Genomic DNA, 24,016 nt, shown 5'->3' with positions numbered 1-24,016 from the left:
TGAGAATGGGGTTTGAGTCCCAAAGCTTGCCAGAGGAGGAGAGAGAGAGAGGAGGCCAGGTGTGCTGAGAAAACCAAGGCCCGGAGTACCTGGATTATGCTGTAACCTTGGGAAAGTCACCTCACTTTTTTTTTTAATGGTATTTGTTAAGCGCTTACTATGTGTCAAATTCTGTTCTAGGAGCTGGGGTAGATAAAAGTGAATTTGGATGGATATAGTCCCTAGCCCGCATGGGGTTCACAATCTAAGTAGGAGGGAGAACAGGAGAACTGAACTTGGAGAAATTAAGTCATTTGCCCAGAGTCATACAGCAAGCATCTGGAAGAGTCAGGATTAGAACCCAGGTCCTTTTAACTCCCAGGCCTGTGTTCTTTTCACTAGGCCAAACGGCTTCTCTGGGCCTCAGTTTTTCATCTATAAAATGGGGATTTAATACCTGTTCTTCCTCCTACTTAGACTGTGATCCTTGCATGGGCTATTTAGGATGGGTCTGCCTCCCTGGTATCTTTCCAAGTGCTTAGTACAGTGCTTGGCACATAGTAATCATTTAATAAATATCACAATTATTATATTGCTGTCAGCCTTGGGTAGCTCAGAAGAATAATTATGGCATTTATTATGTCCTTACTACGTGATACACATTGGGGTGGATACAAGGTTTGACACGGGGCTCACAATCTAACAACCTCATTTTACAGATGAGGAAAATGAGGCCCAGAGAGGCTAAGCAAATTGCCCAAAGACACCCAGCAGGCAAATGGCAGAATCAAATTAGAACCCAGGTCCTCTGACTCTCAGGCCCGTGCTCTTTCCGCTTTCCCCTTAGCCTTCCCAAGGATGGATGGAGGGAAGGAAGGAAGTGGATGGGAAGGGTCTGGGGGTGGGGGAGAGAGAAGTAGGCTCTGGACTCTGGTATTTTAGCAAACACATTTTCAAGGGGCTAAAAGATGGAACAGAGCAGGCTGACTGACCCTGGGAGGAGGTAGCTCTAAGCCCCCACCCCTGGGGAGGTGAAAGGTCAAACTCCAAGGGCTGGAGGGGGCTGGGAATGGCAGGCTGCAGAGCAAGGAGAGGAAATCCAGGGAATGAGAGCAGGAAGTAGCAGCAAGACAACAGCTTTGCCTGGTAATGACAGGTGGAATGAACAACCTTGCTACCTGCCATGCCACCTGCCCCTCCCCTCCCCGGGAGACATGCCCACACAGGTTTGTTTATTTTCACTTATCTATTACTCGACATTTGTTTCTTATCATTTGTCTCTCCCCTTCTTCTCCCCGGCACTATGGGTCCGCTGGTTTCCCTTATATTATAAACGTCCCTCTTTATTTTTTGAGGTATTTGTCCCAGCCACTGTTCTAACACTGGGGTAGGTACAACCTAATCAAGTTCAACATGGTCCAAGTCTCCCAAGGGGCTCACAGTCTTAGACCCCATTTTACAGATGAGATAACTGAGGCCCAGAGAAGGGAAGTGACTTGCCCAAAGTCACACAGCAGACAAGTGGCAGAGCTGAGATTAGAACCCAGGTCCTCTGATTCCCAGGCCCAGGCTCTACGCAGTAGGTCATGATGCTTCTCTCAAGGTAACTCTCTGAGGGTAATCATGGCATCTTCCACAGCAGAGGCGCTCTGAACAGTGCCCTGCACACAGGAGGCACCCAAAACAGTGCTCTGACCACAGCAAGAACCCAGCACAGTCTCTACACAGACCAGGTGCTTAGTACAGTGCCATGCATCCATTCCCACATACCCTTGTACAACTGCACCCTTTTGCTTTCGTATGATCATACATCTGTTCCTGTTCCCACATGCAAGCACAGGCTTATAGACACCCCCAACACACACAGATATATATATATATATATATATATATATATATATATATATATGTATATATGTTTGTATGTATTTATTACTCTATTTTATTTGTACATATTTATTCTATTTATTTTATTTTGTTAATATGTTATGTTTTGTTCTCTGTCTCCCCCTTCTAGACTGTGAGCCCACTGCTGGGTAGGGCCCGTCTCTATATGTTGCCAACTTGTACTTCCCAAGCGCTTAGTACAGTGCTCTGCACACCGTAAGTGCTCAATAAATACAATTGAATGAATGAATGAATTCTTGACAGCAAACTGGAGGTTGAATTAGTCAAGGACGACTAGGGGTCTGGAGACCCTGAACAGCAAAAAAACTGGAAATGGCTACTAGCCCATATCCCCTGCCCCAGGAGATAGGGGGTGGGAGGTGGGGCCTAAGAGGACAAGCTGGGAACTGGGAATCTGAAAACAGGGGTTCTTACCCAGCTCTGCAGCTGGTCTTCTCTTTGACACTGGGCAAGTTGCTTAACCTTTCTGGGCCTGTTTCCCTACTTTGTAAAATAAGGAGAAAGCACAAGCTCTCCCTCCCTCTTAAAATGCAAACCTTGGGTAAGATGTCAACTACATCTGCTCAGATTATCTTTTTCCCATTGAGTCCAGAGCTCAGCCCTGATGCTTGGCATAGAATACGCGCTTAATAAATGCCATGATTTTTTAGAACTCAGAGCCTAAGTCCCCAGTCATGTTCCCTGCTTTTCTCCAGAGCAAACAAGGGACCTTATCTGATCTGGAAGATGCCCAGCAGCGCTGAGCTTTACAAAGCCAGAAGACGGGTCTGCGGAAAGGGGTACGGCAGCAGAAACTGGAGGTGGAGGTAGTCGTAATGATGGTGGTGGTAGGGGGGTCCGGACCGCCACTAAGGGGAGGGGGATGGGTGCGACGTCCTTCCTGATCCCCAAAAGGGGTAGAAGTCTGGATCTCCCACCCCGACCCCAGCAATACCATCAGGTGGAAGAAAACCTTGGGGCAAAGGAGGGACGGTCAGGGCAGAATTGTAAGTGTGCTCATTTCCTTTCCTCCCACCTATGTAGACTGTAAGCCCCATATTGGGCAAGAAATGTGTCTACTTAGTACAGTGCTTGGCACAGAGTTAGCTCTTAAAACATTATTATTATTACTATTATTATTATTATTCCACGGTGTTCCTGGAACATTCTGGTTTATATCAGCTCTCAAACCCCAGCTCCGCATATACCTAACAGACACCTCCTTGAACAATGGGGTGCTCATTACCAGAGAGGGGGGCTTTCAGCGCACTTGATGGGACCCCAGGAATCAGTCGCTGGGGGAGGCAGGAAGATGAGGGGGTGGGTGGAGTCAGAGGGTGAAAAGTGAGCATTCCTTCCACTCACACCCCCATCCCTCAACGCTTCTTTCCGCTCCCCATGGATTTTGCTTGAGAATTCCTCTGGCTTCTATCTTCAATCAATCGTATTTATTGAGCACTTACTATGTGCAGAGCACTATACTCAGCACTTGGGAGAGGACAATATAGCTGAATTGGTAGGCTCATTCCCCACTCACAATGAGCACCTCCCCCAAGTGTTCAGTGCAGTGTTCGGCCCTCAGTATATATCATTGACCATCTCTCTGGCACTACATTCATTCATTCAATCGTATTTATTGAGAGCTTACTGTGTTCAGAGCACTGTACTCAGCGCTTGGGAAGTACAAGTTGGCAACATATAGAGACGGTACCTACCCAACAGTGGGCTCACAGTCTCACTACAGCCTTCAATCAATCAGTGGTATTTTTTGAACACTCCTTTCTGTGCAGAGTACTGTACTAAGTGCTTGGGAAAGTATGGTAAAACAATCGATAGACATGATCCCTGCCCACAAGGAGTTTACAGTCTAGAGGGAGAGACAGACATTAAAATATTTTACAGATGCAGCCTGGCTCAGTGGAAAGAGCACGGACTTTGTAGTCAAAGGTCATGGGTTCAAATCCCGGCTCCGCCACTTGTCAGCTGTGTGACTCTGGGCAAGTCACTTAACTTCTCTGTGCCTCAGTTACCTCATCTGTAAAATGGGGATTAAGACTGTGAGCCCCACGTGGGACAACTTGATCACCTTGTAACCTCCCCAGTGCTTAGAACAGTGCACTGCACATAGTAAGCACTTAATAAATGCCATTATTATTATTATTATCATTATTTGAGTGCTGCAGGGCAGAGGGTGGGGTGAATATCAAGTGGTTCAAAGGCATAGATCCTGGGGTGTATTCAACACAGAAGGGACGGGGGAGTAGGGGAGATGAGGGCTTAGTCGGGAGAGGGTTTGCCCAAGATTATACAGGAGGCAAGTGATGGAGTCAGGATTAGAACCCAGGTCTTCCGACTCCTAGGCCCCTGCCCTTCCCACAAAGCCACGGTGTACAAGCCACCTTATGCCATGTGCCCGCAAGGAGCTTACAGTTGAATGGTGGAGACAAAAAAATATCGAATGTGTGATTATGGCTAAATATCAGGGGAAACCTGTTCTCCTTCTGACAGACCGTGAGCCCCATTTGGGACTGGTCTGACCTAATTCATTTGCACCTACCCTAGTGTTTAGAACTGTTTGACATATAGTTAGCGCTTAACAAATACCATTAAAAAAATGGTTGCCAGGCTAAAAGTGAGGGAACGTGAGGTTCCCCAACATGCCCGTAGCACGGCCAGTGTGAAACTCAAACTCCGTCAGCGGGAGTGATCCAGACAGATTTTCCCGCACTTGTGGCAGGGTTAGAGACGGCTTCTTTCAGATACCAGACCCCCCTCATGCCCAGGTCATCACAGAAGCAGTGTTGCCTAATGAAAAGAGGCCTGGAAGTCAGAAGACAAGGGTTTTAATCCCAGTTCTCCCCCTTGTCTGCCGTGTGACCATGGATGGGCAAATCACTTAACCTATCAGTGTCTCTGTTCATCTGTAAAATGGGAATTAAATATCTGTTCTCTCTCCCACTTGGACTGTAAGGACCAGGTGGGACAGGGACCACATCTGATCTGATTATTTTGATTCTACCCCAGTGCTTTGCACTTAGTAGGCATTTAACAATTATAATATGATATTATAAAGCACACAGCATAACAGAATAATGTCATATACACTGTTTTGTGGAAGCCCCTTGCCCCCTCCTATCAATCAATCGTATTTATTGAGCGCTTACCTCACCTCACTGCTTTCCAAACACAACGTAGCCCACAAACTTCACTCCTCTCATGCCGCCCTACTCCCTGTACCTCAATCTCGTCTATCTCACCACTGACCTCTTGCCCACATCTCGCCTCTGGCCTGGAATGCCCTCCCTCCTCATATCCGACAGATGATCGCTCTCCCCACCTTCAAAGCCTTACTGAATGCACATTTCCTCAGAGGCCTTCCCTGACAAGCCCTACTTTCCTCTTCTCCCACTCCCTTCTGCAGCTCCCTTGTGCTTGGATTTCCACTTTTTAGTCACCCCTCTCTTAGCCCATAGCACTTATGTCCATATCCATAAATTTATTTATTTCTATTAGTCTGTCTCCACCTCCAGACTGTAATAATAATAATAATGATGGCATTTACTAAGCGCTATGTGCAAAGCACTGTTCTAAGCACTGGGGAGGTTACAAGGTGATCAGGTTGTCCCATGGGGGGCTCACAGTCTTCACCCCCATTTTACAGATGAGGTAACAGGCACAGAGAATTTAAGTGACTTGCCCAAAGTCACACAGCTGACAACTGGCAGAGCCAGGATCTGAACCCATGAACTCTGACTCCAAAGCCCATGCTCTTTCCACTGAGCTACGCTGCTTCTAGTAGCCACGCTGCTTCTGTAAGCTTGTTGTGGGCAGGGAACATATTTACCAACTCTTCCAAGAGCTTACTACAGTACTCTACACACAGTAAGCACACAATAAATACATTCATTGATTGATCCTGTGGATCTACTGAGGGAACAAACCCCCACCCGCCCTGCCACTCCAGAGCTGCTGCATCCCCCTGACTCCCCAGGCCCCCAAAGTTGCCACCTCTGGGCCACAGCATTCAGAGGCAAGAGGCGAGGCGGAGGAGGGCCAGACACGGAAAGGCATCCAGTGCTGTACCTGAACCCAATCTGGCAGGCCGGCTGGAACTGGACGTGGCCCTCTTTGAGCACTGATGCCAAGATAGGGGCATGCGGCCGGTGATCTGGCCAGCAGGGCCCAGGACTGGCAGGTTGCCCTGTTACCCGCCATTCTTGACTTGGCTCCAAAGTCTGGCTTGAGGCCATGAGAAACCTTTCCCTTATGTCCCCACCTACCGCCTCCCCACTTCTTCCCTTCTTTCCACCCCCCCCATGCCATTATCTTAGCTGTGAGATCTCAGCCAAGCCTTAGAGACTTGGTCTGGGGCCCCCCTGCTGCCCTCCCAGGGGTTGCTATGTGAGGCTAGGTCTCAGTTTCCCTACCTGTAAATTGAGGTAGTGGTACTGTACACACTCCTCCCCCTCTGCAAGGCACAAAGCATCTGCTTCCCCCTCCTCAGGCCCCCTCCCTGACCGAAGGGTAGGCCTGCCCCCTACCCTGACCAAAGCCCTAGAGAGAGCAGCCCATCTCTCCTGGCAGACCTGCTCCTTTCAGGCCTCCCATGGCTCCGATCATTTTACTTATTCAACCAATTAGGTTAAATGACTCATATTGCTCCCTGGGGGCTAGTGGGAAAAGCCTGACTTTCACGAGCCCCCCTGGAACTGGGCAGCCCTGCCCGCCCTCCCCTTCTTCCACCCCACTTTCCCAGCCAACAGGAGACAGAAGACACAGAGGACTTGGACGCCACTGGGAGCTCAACAGACTCCCCGCTCAGAAAAAGCATAAACCCCTTTTTGGGTGGGCTGCGATGGGCCCAGGGTCCCCCAGCTCTCCTGTTTCTGGGTCCCCACCCCCCCGCCCCCACCTCACCCCAAGTCCTCTGCCCCTTGGCTGAACAAAATCCCTAAATGTTCCAAAAATCTCATTTTGGTCCAGTTTCAGCCTCCCTCCCTCTCACCTCACTGCTGAGTCACCCCGAGTCCACAGGTAGACCAGGTGAACTCCAGACCCAGACCCCAAAGCTCTGACAGCCAAGATGGCAGACCAAGGGACCGGGGTGGGTTGGGAGAAAAAGACTCAAGGAACCTTCAGGGACTACCCTGCAGACACAACCTCAATTAATGGCACTTACTGAGCACTTACTGTGTGCCAAGCACTGTATTAATTGCTTGGAAAAATACAGACTTGGTAGACCTGTTCTCTGCCCACAACAAGCTTACAATTTAGAGGGAGAGACAGAAATTAATATATCATCCCTCGCCCTCCCATGAGTGCAACTCCCACCTTCCAAGATGAGGGGGAATGGGATGGGGGTTATGGGAGGATTATTATCATTATTATCGTATTTGTTAAGTGCTTATTCTGTACTAAGCACTTGGGTAGATACAAGCTAATCAGGTTGGACACAGTCCCTTTCCCACATGGTGCTTACAGTCTTAACCCCCATTTTACAGATGAGGTAACTGAGGCCCAGAGAGTTCAGTGACTTACCCAAGGTCCCACAGCAGACAAGTGGGAAATCAGGGATTAGAACCCAGGTCCTTCTCACAGGCCCATGCTCTATCCAATGATGGGTTGCCAGCATTGGAGCGGAGATAGCATGAGCAGGAAAAACACCAACTCGTCCTCCCAGCCCCCAGACTCCTTCTTGTAACCCCCTTCTCCCCCAAGGGGAGCTGGAGAGTCATCTAAGGAAGGTTGCCGGAAAGACAAATCCTCGATAAATAATAATAATAATGTTGGTATTTGTTAAGGGCTTACTACGTGCAAAGCACTGTTCTAAGCACTGGGGAGGTTACAAGGTGATCAGGCTATCCCACAGGGGGCTCACAGTCTTTATCCCCATTTTACAGATGAGGTAACTGAGGCACAGAGAAGTTAAGTGACTTGCCCAAAGCCACACAGCTGACAATTGGTGGAGTCGGGATTTGAATCCATGACCACTGACTCCAAAGCCCAGGCTGTTTCCACTGAGCCACACTGCTTCCCCTAATTAAGGTACTATTGTTACATCATACTCTCCCAAGCACTTAGATCAGTGATTTGCCCACAGCAAGTGCTCAATAAATACAATTGATTGAATGAATGCTTACACACTTGTGGATCTATGACAACGCAGGCAGGGGAGAGGGCAGCTGTCTAGAGACTTCAATGAATCAGTAGTATTTATTGAGCACTCACTGTGTGCAGAACACTGGGCTGAGCATTTGGGAGAGGACAATAGAGTTAGTAGACACCATCCCCGCCCTCAAGGCGCTAACATCACTTCTGTCCTCACTGTGCCCCCTAAGCCAAGGAGATGGATCTGGGGATCCAGACCAGATCTCATCCAACCTCTCCCTTGGTCCCTTCCAGAGTCTTATAAACCAAGAAGCCCCACTGGAGTGACGGCATCCAATCTTGGCAGTCTTCCTGAGACTACAGCTTCTGTGGTGTTTCCCTTCCATACGGAATCCCCATTTTGCAGATGAGGAAACTGAGGCCCAGGGAAGCAGTGTGACTTGCCTAAGGTCAAGCAGCATACAGGTGAGAAACAGCGTGGCCCAGTGGATAAAGCATGGGACACGATCCCTGCTCTCAAAGAACTTATGGTCCACTCTGTGCAGTGCTCTGTGCTAAGTGCTTGAGAGAGTACATTAGACTTTGTAGACATGATCCCTGGCGTGACCAGGGCCCAGGTGCCAGTACAGCCATGGCCCTGATGCCAGCATACCCACATGAGGGTTAGGAGTTGGAAAACATGGTCAGTGCCGACAAGGGGCTTATAATGCAGAGAATTGGAAGATTTCCTACTCTGGAGGGACTGACAGTATTATCAGGTAGACAGGGCAGACTCAGAGTGCACAGAACACTGGGAAAGCACCGTGGCCAGTGGGAAAGCAGTGTGGCCAGTGGAAAGTGGGAGTCAGAAGACCTGGTTTCTAATCCTGGCTCTGCTGTTTGCTTTTTGTGTGACTTTGGGAAAGTCATTTAACTTCTCGGTGCCTCAGTTTCATGCTTGGCACATAGTAAGTGCTTACTAAATACCATTATTATTATTATCAACTGCCAAATGGAGATAAATACTTGTTCTTCCTCCTACTTAGCTACAGCCCCATGCAGGACAGGATGTCCAACTCAACTAAAGAACAATGTTTACATTAGCGAGCACTTAAGTACCATAAAAGAAAATTCACCTTTCTAGCCCTGAGGAGGCTAACAGTCAGATGGCCATGACAGAGTAATTAAACACAAACAGGTACACACACACACTGTGCCAGGGTAGGGGAATCCTGATAGATTGTCAAACCCCTAGAGGGCAAAAATCCCATCTAGTAACTCTGCTTTCTTCTGCCAAATACTTAGTCTAGTGCTTGGCACATAGTGAGCACTTAATGCATACCTTTGTTGATTGATTTAGGGAGCCAGGAAGAAGTCACAGTACTTGCCCTGAAGGGGCTGACTATTTAATGGGAAAGCCTGGGGGAGGGACACACACACACATACGAACATATGCCAGCCTGTTCTATACGCGGAAATACAGGTGTCAGAAACAATTGACTTAGACCGTGGCAGCTGTCTAATAATAGACTCATCAGTTCTAAGCACTGGAGGGAATTGGGGTGAGGGGAGGTAGAGAAGGGGTTGTGGCGGGGGGGGTGGCGGGTGCTGGAGCTGTAACCCCCGGCCAGAACTGGGTCTTGTCCTCAGAGGACCGGGTGAGAGGTGGATATGCCAGTCTGGACTCTTAGGGGCTAATGAGAGGGTACTGGCGATTTGTCCCCAAGTCTACTCCGCATCGTGCTGTTTTATGAATGGATCCCTTGCCTTTCCCTCCCAGTTTCAATCAGCCGTATTTATTGAGCATTTACTGTGTGCAGAGCGCTGTACTAAAGTACTTGGGAGAGTACAATATAACAGAGTTGGTAGATATGTTTCCTGCCCACAATGAGCTTACATTTCAATTAATGGCACTGATTGAGCAGTTTCTGTGTGCCAACCAATGGTATTTAATGAGTCTGAACTATTCATTCATTCAATCATATTTATTGAGTGTTTACTGTGTGCAGAGCACTGTACTAAGCACTTGGGAAGTACAAGTTGGCAACACATAGAGACAGTCCCTACCCAACAACGGGCTCACAGTCTAGAAGGGGGAGACAGTACAGTGTTTTGCACATAGTCCACATATTTTGTTTTGTTGTCTAAGAGCTTGGGAAAGCACAATAAAGCAAAGTTAACAGATACATACCCTGCCTGTAATGAATTTACAATCCAGAGGATCCCAAGCCTTCTCTTCTGAGGAGCAGTGTGGCCTGGTGGAAAGAGCTCAGGACTGGGAGTCAGAGGACCTGGGTTCTATTCTCAGCCCTACCATTTATTGGCTGTGTGAGCTTTGGCAAGTCACTTCACTTTTTGAGGCCTCAGTTCCCTCATCTGGGAAAAGGGGATGAAGACTGAGAGCTCCATTTGGCACACGGGCTGAGTCCAACCTGATTAGCCTGAATCTACTCCAGCATTTAGTATGGCGCCCGGCATATAGTAAGCCTTTAACAAATGCCATAAAAAACAGGGAACTAGGACTCTTCCACAATAATAATAATAATAATAATAATTTCTGATGGTTTTGTTGGCTGTCTCCACAACCCCAGTCCCTGCAGGCCCCATGAGAATTGGCTCCTCTGAAGGGAGGCCTGTTGCTATCATGGCCTGAAGCCAGACTGCAGTCCAGAGAGGGGAGGGAGGGAGGGAGGAGCTGGCTGGCTGGGGAAGGGGCATATGGACAGTTAATAGGTGGGGGGTTCAGCAAGGTGTTTGTGGGCAGGAGGGAAGGGCTGTGCCATCTCAAGCAGGCAGGAGCTGACAAGGCAGTATCCCAGACTCCCCCAAGGCCTGGGTCCCCAGGAATCTTTCTGGGGACCTGTTCATAGCCTAGCAACCTCAGGGCCCGCCCACCCCTCCAGAGAAACCAGCCAGGGCCAAGGACTCAGAGCTAAATCACTCCCTCCCTGCCTGCCACGTTCCACACCCTCCAACTCACCAGGACTGGTCGCTTCTCCCCCCTAGGGCTCAATAAATCCCACTGATTGATTGATGGGAAATCAATCTCCCCTACTTAAACCAGGAGCCTCACGTGGGACAGGGACTGTCTGATCTGATTCACTGTATCTACCCCAGTGCTCAGAGGTGCTTGACACATAGTAAGCATGTAATGAATACCATCATTATTATTATTTTCATTAATAATAAGTTTTTCTCTGCCCTCCCTCTGCCACAGGGGAGCTGGGAACAGGAAGCCACCGGTGGCTGTCACATCCAACTCGTAGGGGTCGTCTTACAGGGCAGGGGATGCAGCTGCTGGGAATATGGGGAGCGGTGAGGGGACTGGGAGACGTGGGGAGGACAGACAGCGGCAGATGAATGAATGAATGAAGCAGCATGGTGTAGTGGGTAGAGCAGGAGCCTGGGATTCAGAAAGTCATGGGTTCTAATCTGGGCTCCAGCACGCATCTGCTGTGTGACCTTGGGCAAATCACTTTAACTTCTCTTTGCCTCAGTTACCTCATCAGTAAAATGAGGATGAAGACTGTGAGCCCCACGTGGGACAGCCCAATTACCTTGTATCTACCCCAGTGCTAAGAACAGTGCTTGGCACATGGTAAGCACTAACAAATACTATAATTATTATTATTATTGGGCTAGTGCAACAGAGTTAGTAGACACATTTCCTGTCAACAAGGAGCTTATACTCTAGAGTGGGGAGACAGACATTAATGTAAACAAATTACAGATCTGTATATAAGTGCTGGCCTCAAACAATTCCACCACAGAGTTCCCCCAGATCCCACCTCATCACCTTAACCAATGGTATTTATTGAGTATCATGAACCAGGTCAGGTAATATAATAATAATAATAATAATGATAGTATTTGTTAAGTGCTTACTATGTGCCAAGCACCATTCTAAGCATTGGGGTAGGTATTAGGTCATCAGGTTGTCCCACGTGGGGCTCACAGTCTTCATCCCCATTTTCTAGATGAGGGAACTGAGGCCCAGGGAAGTGAAGTGACTTGCCCAAGGTCACACAGCAGACAAGTGGCAGAGCCAGAATTAGAACCCATGTCCTCTTACTCCCAAACCCAGGCTCTTGCCACTAAGCCGTGCTGCTTCTCAGGTGAGTCCAACAGAAACCAGGCATTCATTCCCTGCCCACAAGGGGCTGACGATCGATCTAATGTGGTCACTTCTTGGTTTTGTCAGTTCCAAAGCACTTAGTACAGTGCATTGTACCACTCGGTGCTCAATAAATATCACTAGAGAGAGGGGAGGAGGGTCAGTGGGAGACATCTCTGCTCAATCATATTTGAGAAAAATGTAGCAAATTTAGCAAATTTTATTGAGCAAAGCAATTTATTGAGTAAATCATATTTACTGAGTGCAGAGCACCGTACTAAGTGCTTGGGAGAGTACAACACAAATCCCCTTCGTAAAGTCGGGTTTTAAACTCCGGGGCAGACGCAGCATCAGAAAGCAGAATGATGTCTGTCTCCCCTTCTTGACTATAAGCTCATTACGGGCAGGGATTGTGTCTGTTTATTGTTTCTTTGTCTTTTCCCAAGGGCTTAATCCTGTACTCTGCACACAGTAAGCACTCGATAAATATGATTGAACGAATGCCACAGAATGGAAAACAATCTTTCTTGGGAGCAGGTGAGGTAGGAGCCAAGGGGTTAAGGGGCGGGGGAGCACAGGGTCTCAGGTAGCCCCAGGGGGGATAGAGGTGGCCCAGTGTAACAGGAGAAGGTCAGAGTCCGGATCTTGTTGTTTCATGGGAACGGGGGAGTAGGGCTGAGCATGGAGGCGGAAGCCCCCGGGGAGTTGGGGAATAAAGTTGCAGCCGATTGCATCTCTAGTTAATCAGAGGAACAGCCAGCCTGGGGAGTGGAGGCCTAGAGGAGGGGCCAGGGAGGGGGAGATATAATAATAATAATAATGGCATTTATTAAGAGCTTACTACGTGCAAAACACAGTTCTATGCGCTGGGGAGGTTACAAGGTGATCAGGTTGTCCCACGGGGGGCTCACAGTCTTAATCCCCACTATACCGATGTGGGAACTGAGGCACAGAGAAGTTAAGTGACATGCCCAAAGTCACACAGCTAATTGGCAGACTCGGGATTCGAACCCCTGACTCCAAAGCCCGTGCTCCTTCCACTGAGCCACGCTGTTTCTCTAATGGAAAGCATTTTGATGTTTGATGTTAATGGGAATCTTTTGATGTAGCCAAAAGATGGTCTACTGCTTCAGCACTTGGGGAGGTTGCACCCCAAAACCCCAGACCCCAAAGCTGATGCAACCCTCAGTGGCCTCTCTGATAATAATAATAATGGTATTTGCTAAGCGCTTTCTATGTGCCATGCACTGTACTAAGCACTGGAGTGGATACAAATAAATCGGTTTGGACACAGTCTCTGTCCCACGTGGGGCTCACAGTCTCAATCCCCATTTTACAGATGAGGTAAGTGAGGCACAGGAAAGTGAAGTGACTTGCCCAAGGTCACACAGCAAACAAGTGGAGGAGCAACGATTAGAACTCATGACCTTCTGACTCCCGGGGCCCATGCTCTAACCATTACATCGTGCTGCTTCTACTCTCTACTGTACATCGGCCCCCCATCACCTCGTCCCCTCCGTGCCTGCCCCTATACTATTAATTCATTCATTCAATCGTATTTATTGAGCACTTACTGTGTGCAAAGCGCTTAGTACAGTGCTCTGCACATAGTAAGTGCTCAATAAATACGATTGATGATGCAAAGCACAGTACTAAACGCTTGGAAGAGTACAATATGACAATAAACAGACATTCCCTGCCCACAATGAGATTACATCAATCACTGGTATTAAATGCTTACTTGTGTACACAACACTGTGCTAAGCCCTTGGGAGAGTACAATAAATGTAACAGAGTTGATAGACATGTTTCCCGCCCACAAGGATCTTAAAATTTAGTTTTTAATATCATAATGAATAATTAACATTAAAATACATAATAATACGGCTGTAAACTCATTATGGGCAGGGAACATGTCTGCTAGTTTTCATTCATTCAATTGTATTTACTGAGTGCTTACTGCATGCAGAGCACTGTACTAAGCACTTGGGAAGTACTGTACTCTCCCAAGCACTTAGTGAGGTACTCAGCATATAGTAAGCACTTAATAAAACCATCAATTGTTCAAACCAAATAAAAATAAAATAATTAACAGTAAAACATTAAAATAAATTATGGATAGGATATAGGTGCTGTGAGGCTGGGGCTAGGGTGAATAAATTCTCAATGTGGTATTTGTCCAGTGCTTATTATGTGCTAAACACTGCGGGAGATACCAGACCATCAGTACTGAGGCATGGGGTTCACGGGCTTATGGGCGAGGACAAGTATTGAACCCCCAATTTACAGATGAAGAAACCGAGACCCAAAGAAGTGAAATGACTTACCCAAGAGTCATATTGCAGGCACGGGGTGGAGATTGGAACTTAAGTCTCCTGAACTCATTCATTCATTCAATCGTACTTATTGAGCGCTGTGTGCAGAGCACTGTACTAAGCGCTTGGGAAGCACAACTTGGCAACATATAGAGACGGTCCCTACCCAACAGTGGGCTCACAGTCTAGAAGGGGGAGACGGAGAACAAAACATATTAACAAAATAAAATAAATAGAATAAATATTTACAAATAAAATAGAGTAATAAATCCGTACAAACATATATACAGATATACAGGTGCTGTGGGGAGGGGAAGGAGATAAGGGGGGGGATTCATTCAATCGTATTTATTGTGTGCTTAGTGTGTGCAGAGCACTGTACTAAGCGCTTGCGAAGTACAAGTTGGCAACATATAGAGACGGTCCCTACTCAACAGTGGGCTCACAGTCTAGAAGGGGGAGACAGAGAACAGAACCAAACATATTAACAAAATAAAATAAATATGTACAAATAAAATAGAGTAACAAATACGAATACGTCCCAGTCCCAGTCCAAAATATTGGGGGTGGGGGTGAGCCTGTCCCCCGACCACCCCCCCCCCCCCAACTTTCCTCCTCACCCAGACCCCACCCTCTGAAGCAAACAAGGGCCCCTCTCAGGTGTTAAAAGCAAACACAAACCCTGCAGGTGCCTGGGGCTAGAGAGGCCAAGGAGCAGCTGACCCCAAGGGAAAGAACTTTTCACTTTGTCACAACAGGGAGAAAGGGAGGGGAAAACCTCTGGGGGAGAAAGTGGGACTGGGGTGGGGCAGGGGGGAAATGCACAGCCAAGGGACAACGTGAACCAGCCAAGTCTGGATTTCTTCCAGTCCTACCTCAGGTCTGACCTGGGGGTGGTGGGGAAGAGAGAGACAAGACAGACAGAGAGATTGGAAGTTCGGCCCAAGAAGCTGGGGGCATGGAGATGGCTTCCCCACAACATCTGGAGGCGGGGTGATGGCGCTCCGTGCACCTCCAGAGTTGGCCCCCTCATAGCCAATCTCATTCTCCCAGTGGAAAGAAGCCTGGGCCTGGGAGGACGTGGGTTCTAATCCAGCCACAGAGAAATCAAATGACTTACTCGAGGTCACACTGCTGGCAAGTGGCTGACAGCCCCCCAGGACCTGACCACAAGGACCAGCGTGGGGGGCACCTCCTCAGACTCCAAAAGAGGGGAGGGAGGGGGCCCAGCCTGATTAAATCCAGGGGACGATTCCCCAAACTGCCCAGGGGGTTAATCCTTGGAGTGAACAGTCCGGTGGTTGGGGAGGGGTGCTGAATGCCCCCCCCCACCCCGCCCCCAGCCAGCTAAACCCTGTGTTCAGAATGGGCCACCTTGGCCAGCTCTGGCCTGTGGTGGGACATTCCATCAGGCGGGAGGGGCAGGGTGGCATTGCTGGTTTGGAAAAACTTGAGTCACTGGTTGGGGTGGGGCCCTCAGCCAGCCTGGGAGGGTCCCCGAGGGGCTACTAGCCATATCCCCTTGGGTCTGGGCTGGTACCCACCCAGGGAAATGCCATGGCAACCCCAGAGCCCTGAAGAGATGGTGCTTGGACCCTCAGGTCCTCCCCTCCATCTCGCCCTGAGGATGACAGACTACATTTAGGGGTAGGTAGGGGTCACAGGAGGGAATATGGAGAGATTTGAGTATTTCCTTCTGTCCTGCCAGGCCTGGTCCTGGCAGGCCTCCTCCCTGCTCTAAAATTAGCCAGCCTCCACCCAGACAGCTCCACCGCTCTGGGGCTGTGGTGAGGTAATGACCAGAGGCAAGAACAGTCCCCAGGGACCTGGGAAGCTGGGGTCAATCCCGAGGCACACGAGGTGGGAGGCGTGGAGAGTCGGGATCACTGAGATAATTCTATGACTCCAGACTGGCAGGCAGGGAAGGCCATGTCTCCCCTCCCATTCTCGTTCCCTCTGGCTGTTAAACTCCGAAGAGGAAACTGAGGCAGGAAGTGGCTCCATCATCCCACCTCCCCCCCCCCCAGCCCAGAAGTCCTTGGCCAAGTGACGATTAAAGCGGATTACTGAGGCTCCCAGAAGGGCAGGCCAGAGTCCGGCCCCACAGCGGTCAATCCCTCATCAGTGACGGGGATGTGGGAAAGGGAAGGGGGGGAGGAGAAATGATCAGATTCCAGGAGATTTGAGCGTGTTACCAGAGCCGGTGACCTCTCCCTCCCAGCCGATCGGGCCTTGGCCAGCTTCAGCCCATCCCAGGTGACCCCCTTCCCTCTTCGGTTTCCCCACAACAAGGTACAAGATAGACCAAGAGCCGGCTGCCAGGAGCCATTTTCTTTGCAAATTGAGCAAAAGAGAATTTGAGACCTAAGCACAATGTACCACTCTAGTGACCCCACAACCCAACTCGGCTAGGACAGTCTCAAGTTGCTAGGGTAGTCTGGGAAAACTTGAGAGAGATTCCAGAACTGGGACTGTTCTGGCCTTCCTTGTTCCTAGTCAGTCCCCGGGCTCAGTCTGTGTCCAGTATTAGGCCTCGAAAGGCAGTATCTCTTAGTGGATGGAGCCCAGACCTGGAAGACAGAAGGTCATGGGTTCTAATCCCAGCTCTGCCACCTGTCTGCTGTGTGACCTTGGGCAAATCACTTCACTTTTCTGTGCCTCAGTTACCTACCTCATCTGTAAAATGGGGATTGAGAGTGTGAGCCTCATGTGGACAAGGGACCCTGTCCACCCAGATTTGCTTGTACCCACCCCAGTGTTTAGTACAGTGCCTGGGACATGGTATACACTTAACAAATAGCACAATTATTATTACTGTAAGGTCCGTTGCTCTCCCATCAAATCAGGCCCAGCTCATCACAGACCCCCACCCCTGCCGCCTCCCACAAGCCCCTGGTTTGGGAGCACCTGGAGCGCCAGAACACCATTCAGGGGTGGCAGGAGTGGTCCAGGATTCCGGCTGGCTCTTCAAAGCCTTTTTGAAAGCCCACCTCCTCCAAGAGGCCTTCCCTGATTAAGCCCTCCTTTCCTCTTCTCCCACTCCCTTCTGCATCACTCTGACTTGCTCCCACCGTTCATCCCCCAACCCAGCCCCATAGCACTTTAGGTCCTTACCTGTAACTTATTTATTTCTATTAACGTCTGTCTCCCCCTCTAGACTGTAAGCTCGTTGTGGTCAGGGAATAAGTCTGTTATATTGCACTCTCCCAAGAGCCTGGTAGAGTGCTCTGCACACAGTAAGTGCTCAATAAATATGATTCACTGACTGACAGACCTGGGTTCTCATCCCAGCTCTGTCACTGGCCCTGCTGTGTGACTTTGGACAAGTCATTTCACTTCTCTGGGTTTCAGTTTTCTCCTCTGTGAAATGAGGATTCAATACCTTTCCTCCCTCCCCGTTTAGACTGTGAACCCCATATGGGATACAAACTAATCTGCCCAAGTGCTTAGCAAATGTTTTCTCTTCTGGCCTCCTTGTCTCTTCTACCTTCTTTTCTTGAGCTGGGGTTTGACCACAATGGGGTGGGGGTGGGTGCAAAAGGAACCAGTGCACCCCACTTTTACTGCCTCTGCATGGTGGCAGAGAGCAGCCCCTCTGGAATCTGGAGTGACAGATGAGGGGCTCCCCAATCTGGGATGCTGTAGACTAGGGGTGCTGCTTGGCAGGGGTATAAACTGAGTAAATCTGGCCTCCTCTAGAGAGCGAGGGGGGGGCAATTGGATTCCTATTTGGTTCTGCCTGGAGCCAGGATGCCCTCCAGAGCCTCAGTTTCCCCAGCCGTGGAGCACAGGGCCAGGCAGACCGGAGGTTTTAAGTGTCTCGGAAGCCCGGGCTTCCGGCTGCCGACAGGATATCTGAGGGACTGCCCAAGCTGGGGCCGGGCTTTATATCTCTCTGCTCGATTCCCGCCTCACTGGAAGGCGCCTCGCCCCCTCCCTCTCCGCTCCCCCGCTGCCAAGCCCTCTCAGCTGCCTCCCTCACTCTTCCCCCCAGCCTTTTCCCGCCTTCTCAGATGGCCGCTTCTGTCCGGAGTTACTTCCCATACTTCTGGGGTCTGTCCAAATCCCCATGGGACCAACGTGTCCTCCTACCCACAGGCCCCTATGGCCCTTCACTCCATCAACCGAGTCTTGCCCGGGGAACCTGAGCCAGCTGGGAGGCACGGAGATAGCCAGGTATCACCAAGAAGAGAAGAAAAGGAGGGACCCCCCTCATCTTCCTCTCATGTCCTGGATTTAAAGTCTCTCCCCTTTCCCATCATTTCGGCCCCAGTGGGATCTAAAGTGACTTGGGGGAACCATGCCACGGGATAGGACCTTTCGAAGTAATCAATCAAGTCAGAGGTCATTAATCCAGCCCCCCACCTCCAGAGGACCATCCATAAGGAATATTGGGGAAACAGTAGTCTGGGGTATAATCAAATTAATGGTATGAGAAGCAGTTTAGCCTAGTGGTTAAAACACAGGCCTGGGAGTCAGAAGGACCTTGGTTCTATCTAATACTGACTCCACCACTGTGTCAGCTGTGTGAACCTGGGCAAGTAACTTAACTTCTCTGTGCTTCAGTTACCTCAGATGTAAAATGGGGACTAAGACTGTGAGCACCAGGGATTGTGTCCAACCCAATTTGCTTGTATCCACCCCAGCACTTAGAATAGTGACTGACACATAGTAAGCACTTAAATGCCTCAATTATTATTATGATTATTACTACTGTATTTCAATGGTACTGTACTAAGCAGTTTGGGGGAGAAAAACACAGTTGGTAGACATGTTCCCTGCCCACAACGAACTTACCACCTGGGTGAGGAGACAGATATTAATATAAATAAATTACAGATATGGATATGGGTTGTGGGGCTGGGATAGGATGAACAAAGGGTGCAAAGACCCCCCAACCTACATCAGGAGGTTAGGAAAGTCTTTTTTTGTGGTATTAAATGCTTGCTATGTGCCAGGCACTGTACTGAGCCCTGGGGAAGATAAAATCTCATCAGGTTGTGGACACAGTCCTGTTCCACATAGGGCTTCCAGTCTTAACCCCCACTTTATGGATGAAGTAACTGAGGCAACAGAGAGGCGCAGTGATTTGCCCAAAGTCAAAGAGCAGGAAAGTGGCAGAGCCAGAATTAGAACCCAGGTCCATGCTCTATCCACTAAGCCACACTGCTTCTCATGTCCTTCCCTGTGGTTACCCTACATCTCACCTGAGGGAACTTGGACCCATCTTCTCTATTTCTGGAATCTGAGAAACACATGATTCATGTCACCACCCCCCCCTCCTCATTATCCAGGCCATTGATAAAGGAGAAAGAAGAGGGACTCAGGGCAGAAGCTGGGATAGTGCTAGGGGAGTTGGGGGACTCTTCCTGCTAGAGTGAAGGAACAGTGACAGGCCATCAGTGGTATTTACTGAGCTCTGTTTGCAGATCACTGAGCTAAATACTTGGGAGAGGACAACAGCCTTCGGGCACTGGCAGACCTCTAAAAATGTCAGACAGTGGCCAGGCCAGACCTCAGTTTTTCCAAGACTGGAGGATCCAGGAAAGCACTGGCTCCAGGCTTGAAATTCCAGCTCATTCAGGATTCTAGGGTGTAATTCCTGCAGAACAACAACTGGAAAGCAGCATGGGCCTACTGGAAAGATAAAAGGGCCTGGGAGTCAAAGAACCAGGATTTTGATTCTAGCTCTGCCACTTGTCTGCTAGGGGAGCTTGGGCAAGTCTCTTAAATTTCTCTTTGCCTCAGTTATCTGTAAAGTGGGGATTAAGACTGTGAACCCCCATGTAATCTCCCTGTGGGCAGGGAGTATGTCTTTTTATTGTTACATTGTACTCTCCCAAGTACTTAGTACTGGCCTCTATACACAGTAAGTGTTTAATAAGTAGGACTGAATGAATGAATGATTGTGGGACAGGGATTGTGTCCAACCGATTACTTCGTATTTACCCCAGTGCTTAGTACAGTGCCTGGCACTTAGTAAGTACTTAAATATAACAGCAACAATAATAGTGGAAACAGCATGGGCCTAGGAGTCAGAGGACCTGGGTTCTAATCCCAGCTCTGCCCTTGTGCTTGCTCTGTGACCTTGGGCAAGTTACCTGACTTCTCTGTGCCTCAGTTTCTTCAACTGTAAAATGGGGATTCAATACTTGCTCTGCCTCCTACTTAGACTGTGAGTCCCAGGTGGGACAGGGACAGTGTCTGACCTAATTGAACTGTATTTATCCCAGCACTTAGCACACAGGGCTTAAATAACAAAACAAAAAAAATCAGTAGACACAATCCCTATCCTCAATTAGTAGTATTTGAGTGCCTATTAAGCATTGTACTAAGTGCCTTGGGAGGGGACAATATAAAAATATAACAGACATTCCCTGGCCACAATGAGCTGACAGTCTAGAGGAGAGTTTATGGTCTAAAACTCCCTTTTACCCCCTGTAGCGATCCCAACTCTGGGGCCACCCTCTCCGATGCCCTCTTTCGCCAGCCCCCCCAGGTCCCTGCCACTGTGATGGGGTCACTACCAGCTGCTGGAATCCAGAAGGTGTCCTGGGATTTCAGTGGCATCTCTGCTTCCCCCGTTGCCCGTGTGACCTCAGGAAGCGGCTTCCTTTCTCTGGGTATCGACTTTCTTGCTTGGCGCACGCAAGAAGTCACCAGCCTTGGCTTCCGGGGACAGCTCAGATCGGGTAAGCAAGACAGTCTCTGTCCATTGATCCCTTTTCCCTCCTCCATTCCTATTCTCTGAGGGCTGAGGACAGGGCAAACCTCCAGGTAGGAGCTGTGTCAGCTGTGTGACCTCGGGCAAATCACAACTTCCCTGTGCCTCAGTCATCTGTAACATGGGGATTAAGACTGTGAGCCCTATGTGGGGCAACCTGATTGCCTTGTATCTATGCCAGCGCTTAGAACAGAGCTTGGCACATAGTAAACGCTTAACAAATACCACAATTAAACTCTTTGAGGGCAGGGATTGTGTCTACCAAGTCTACTGTCCTCTCCCAAACAATTAATCCAGTGCTCTGCACACAGTAAACACTCAATACATAGCAGTGATTGATTGTGAGGTGGAGGCCTGCTCCGTGCCTCAGTTTCTCCCCTTGGAGGAGGGACCTGAGGAACCCAGCCTCCGGGACACCACAGATTTGAGGGATTTGAAGAGTGGAGCCAAGAGTCAGAAACCGAGCCAGGCTTTTTTTGTGTTATTTGGAGGGAAGGGGACAGTTTGTAGGGGACTGGGAGCTAACAGAGGAGGAAGAGGTGATGGACTGTGATCCTTAGGGGATTGGGAGGTACTATGCCATCATTTTCAAATAATTTAAGATCCAAGACCGGACCCTATTTGTCAGTGTTGGGCTCAGAGAATTGAGAAAGGTTTGGAATGGGTTGGGGGGGAGAAGATGGGGAGGAGGCTTTCTGGGCATTGAAGCTGGCCCTTGATCTAGAGGAAAGAGTCCAGAGCCCTGGCTCTTCTGTGTGACCTTGGGTAAGTTGCTTACCCTCTCTGGGCCTCGGTTTTCCTCATTTGTAAAATGGGAGAAGACCAGGGACGTGTACCCTTTAGAACAATAAGGGTCAAACACAACTTCCAGACCTGAGGGGCAGGGATGGAAAGTGGGGAATCAACTTATTTGGGGCAAGGTCACTGGAAGGCACCAGGGTTTAGGGAAGGGGAAAGGGACGGGTGGACACAGGTCACAGAAGACATCCCTTCCCCCCACCCCCTTCAGAGGACCCAGGTGGCCCATCCTCTTCAAATCCCCCGGGGTTCCCAGATCCCGCTGGTGCAGGGAGGGCGAGGACTTCCCCTCTGCCAGCTCCCAGCTCCCGGGCTCCTAATAACAATGGTATCTGTTAAGTGCTTACTATGTGCCAAGTACTGTTCTAAGCGCTAGGGACAATACAAGGTTATCAGATTGTCCCACTTAGGACTCACCGTCTTGAATCCCCATTTTACAGATGAGGTAACTGAGGCCCAGAGAAATTAAGCGAATTGCCCAAGGTCACAGCTGTCTTTATCACAGTCACACGTGGGACAGTTTGGGGGCGGACACGGGCGAGGCGTCTCGGGGCGCTGGTTCGAGGGCCCTTCGGGCAGCACTCGAACTCAGAACCCTAGGCTCACCCCCGGTGAGCTTAACAAATAATGACATTTGTTAAGCACTTACTTTGTGCTGGGCACTGTACTAAGCGCTATGGTAGACGGGTTGGACACAGTTCTGGTCCCACGTGGGGCTCACAGTCTCCATCCCCATTTTCCAGATGAGGGAACTGAGGCCCCGAGAAGTGAAATGACTTAATAATAATAATAATGGTATTTGTTCAGCGCTTACTACGTGCCAAGCACTGGGGTAGATACAAGGTAATCACGTTGTCCCCCGTGGGGCTCACAGACCTGATCCCCATTTGACAGACGAGGGAACTGAGGCCCAGAGAAGCAAAGTGACTTGCCCACGGTCCCACGGCTGGCAAGTGCTTAGACAGTGTTCCAGCGCTTGTGCTATGCACATAGTAAGCGCTTAACAAATGCCACTATTATTATTAGTATTTATAATTAAGTGGAAGAGCCGGGGTTAGAACTCAGGTCCTCCTGACTTCAAAGGCCGGGCTCTAGTCACTAGGGAAGGAAGGAGGGCGCTCGCATGGGGGTGGGGTGAGGGGGAAACTGAGGCAGGGTACTCACGGTGGTTGTGGGGGCGGGCTTCGCCCTGGGCCGCCGCCCTGAGGTGCAGGTAGAGGGTCCCGAGCCCCGCGGAGACGAGGGTCAGTGCCAGCAGGAGCCGGAACCGCCTCCGCAGCAGCAGGTTCAGGGGCCGCAGGGCCCGCAGCAGGGCCAGCCGGGGCCGGGGGAGACCCATGCCCGGGGGCCGCACCCCTCCCCGGGACCCCCGCGACCCCCGGCCCCGGCCCTCACCGCTGTCCGGGGGACGCTCGGCCCATGGCCCGGCTCCCCTCCAGGCCCGGCCCGGGGGCTTCCTCGCCCGCCTGGGCACCGTCCGGGACCAAGGGGCTGCTCCAAGGACCGGCTCGCGGATTCCCAGGACCGGCTCGCGGATTCCCAGGACCTATTCCCGGTGCCCGGCGGTTTGAGGTTAGCCTGGGGGCCGGGTCCGGTCCTCTTCTCCGCCCTGCCCTTCTTCTCTTTTCCTCCCCGCTCCGCCCCTCTCCCTGGCTCTGGCTCTTCCTCCCCCTCCGCCGTCTCTCCCGCCTCCCGGACAGGTGACCCCCGCCCCTCCCCGCCCAGGTAAGTCTCCGCCCCAGGACAGGTGACTCCGCCCCCGCCTCCTGCGGACAGGTTATAGTGATGATGGCCTTTGGCAAGCGCTAACTATGGGCCAAGCACTCTTCTAAGGGCTGGGGGAGATAAAAGGTCATCAAATTGACCCATGTAGGGCTCCCAATCTCAATCCCCCTTTTCCAGGTGAGGTAACTGAAGCACAGAGAAGTTAAAGTGATTTGCCCAAGGTTATGCAGCAGACACGTGGCAGGAACGGAATTAGAACCCACAACCTATTACTCCCCAGCCCGTGCTCTTTCCACTAAGCCACGCTACTTCTCTAGGTGAATGTTTTCCCCTCTCCCCTGCTTCTCTACTTCCTCTACTGCTCTCCACTTCCCTGCCCCGTGACCT

General features: G+C 50.1%; 1 protein-coding gene across 1 annotated transcript in view; it reads right to left on the bottom strand.

Moving 5' to 3' along the window:
• The window catches only part of B4GALNT3 (beta-1,4-N-acetyl-galactosaminyltransferase 3), a 37,490-nt gene extending 14,247 nt beyond the window's left edge, over nt 1–23,243 (bottom strand). The window contains exon 1 of the mRNA XM_038767853.1: nt 23,069–23,243. Coding sequence (XP_038623781.1) covers nt 23,069–23,243 — 175 coding nt within the window. The remainder of the gene's footprint in view (nt 1–23,068) is intronic.
• Nucleotides 23,244–24,016: the final 773 nt, after the last annotated feature.

The sequence above is a fragment of the Tachyglossus aculeatus genome, chromosome 27 (genome assembly GCF_015852505.1).
Source record: "Tachyglossus aculeatus isolate mTacAcu1 chromosome 27, mTacAcu1.pri, whole genome shotgun sequence".
Taxonomy (NCBI): domain Eukaryota; kingdom Metazoa; phylum Chordata; class Mammalia; order Monotremata; family Tachyglossidae; genus Tachyglossus; species Tachyglossus aculeatus.
This window is presented reverse-complemented; position numbering and strand designations above follow the sequence as displayed.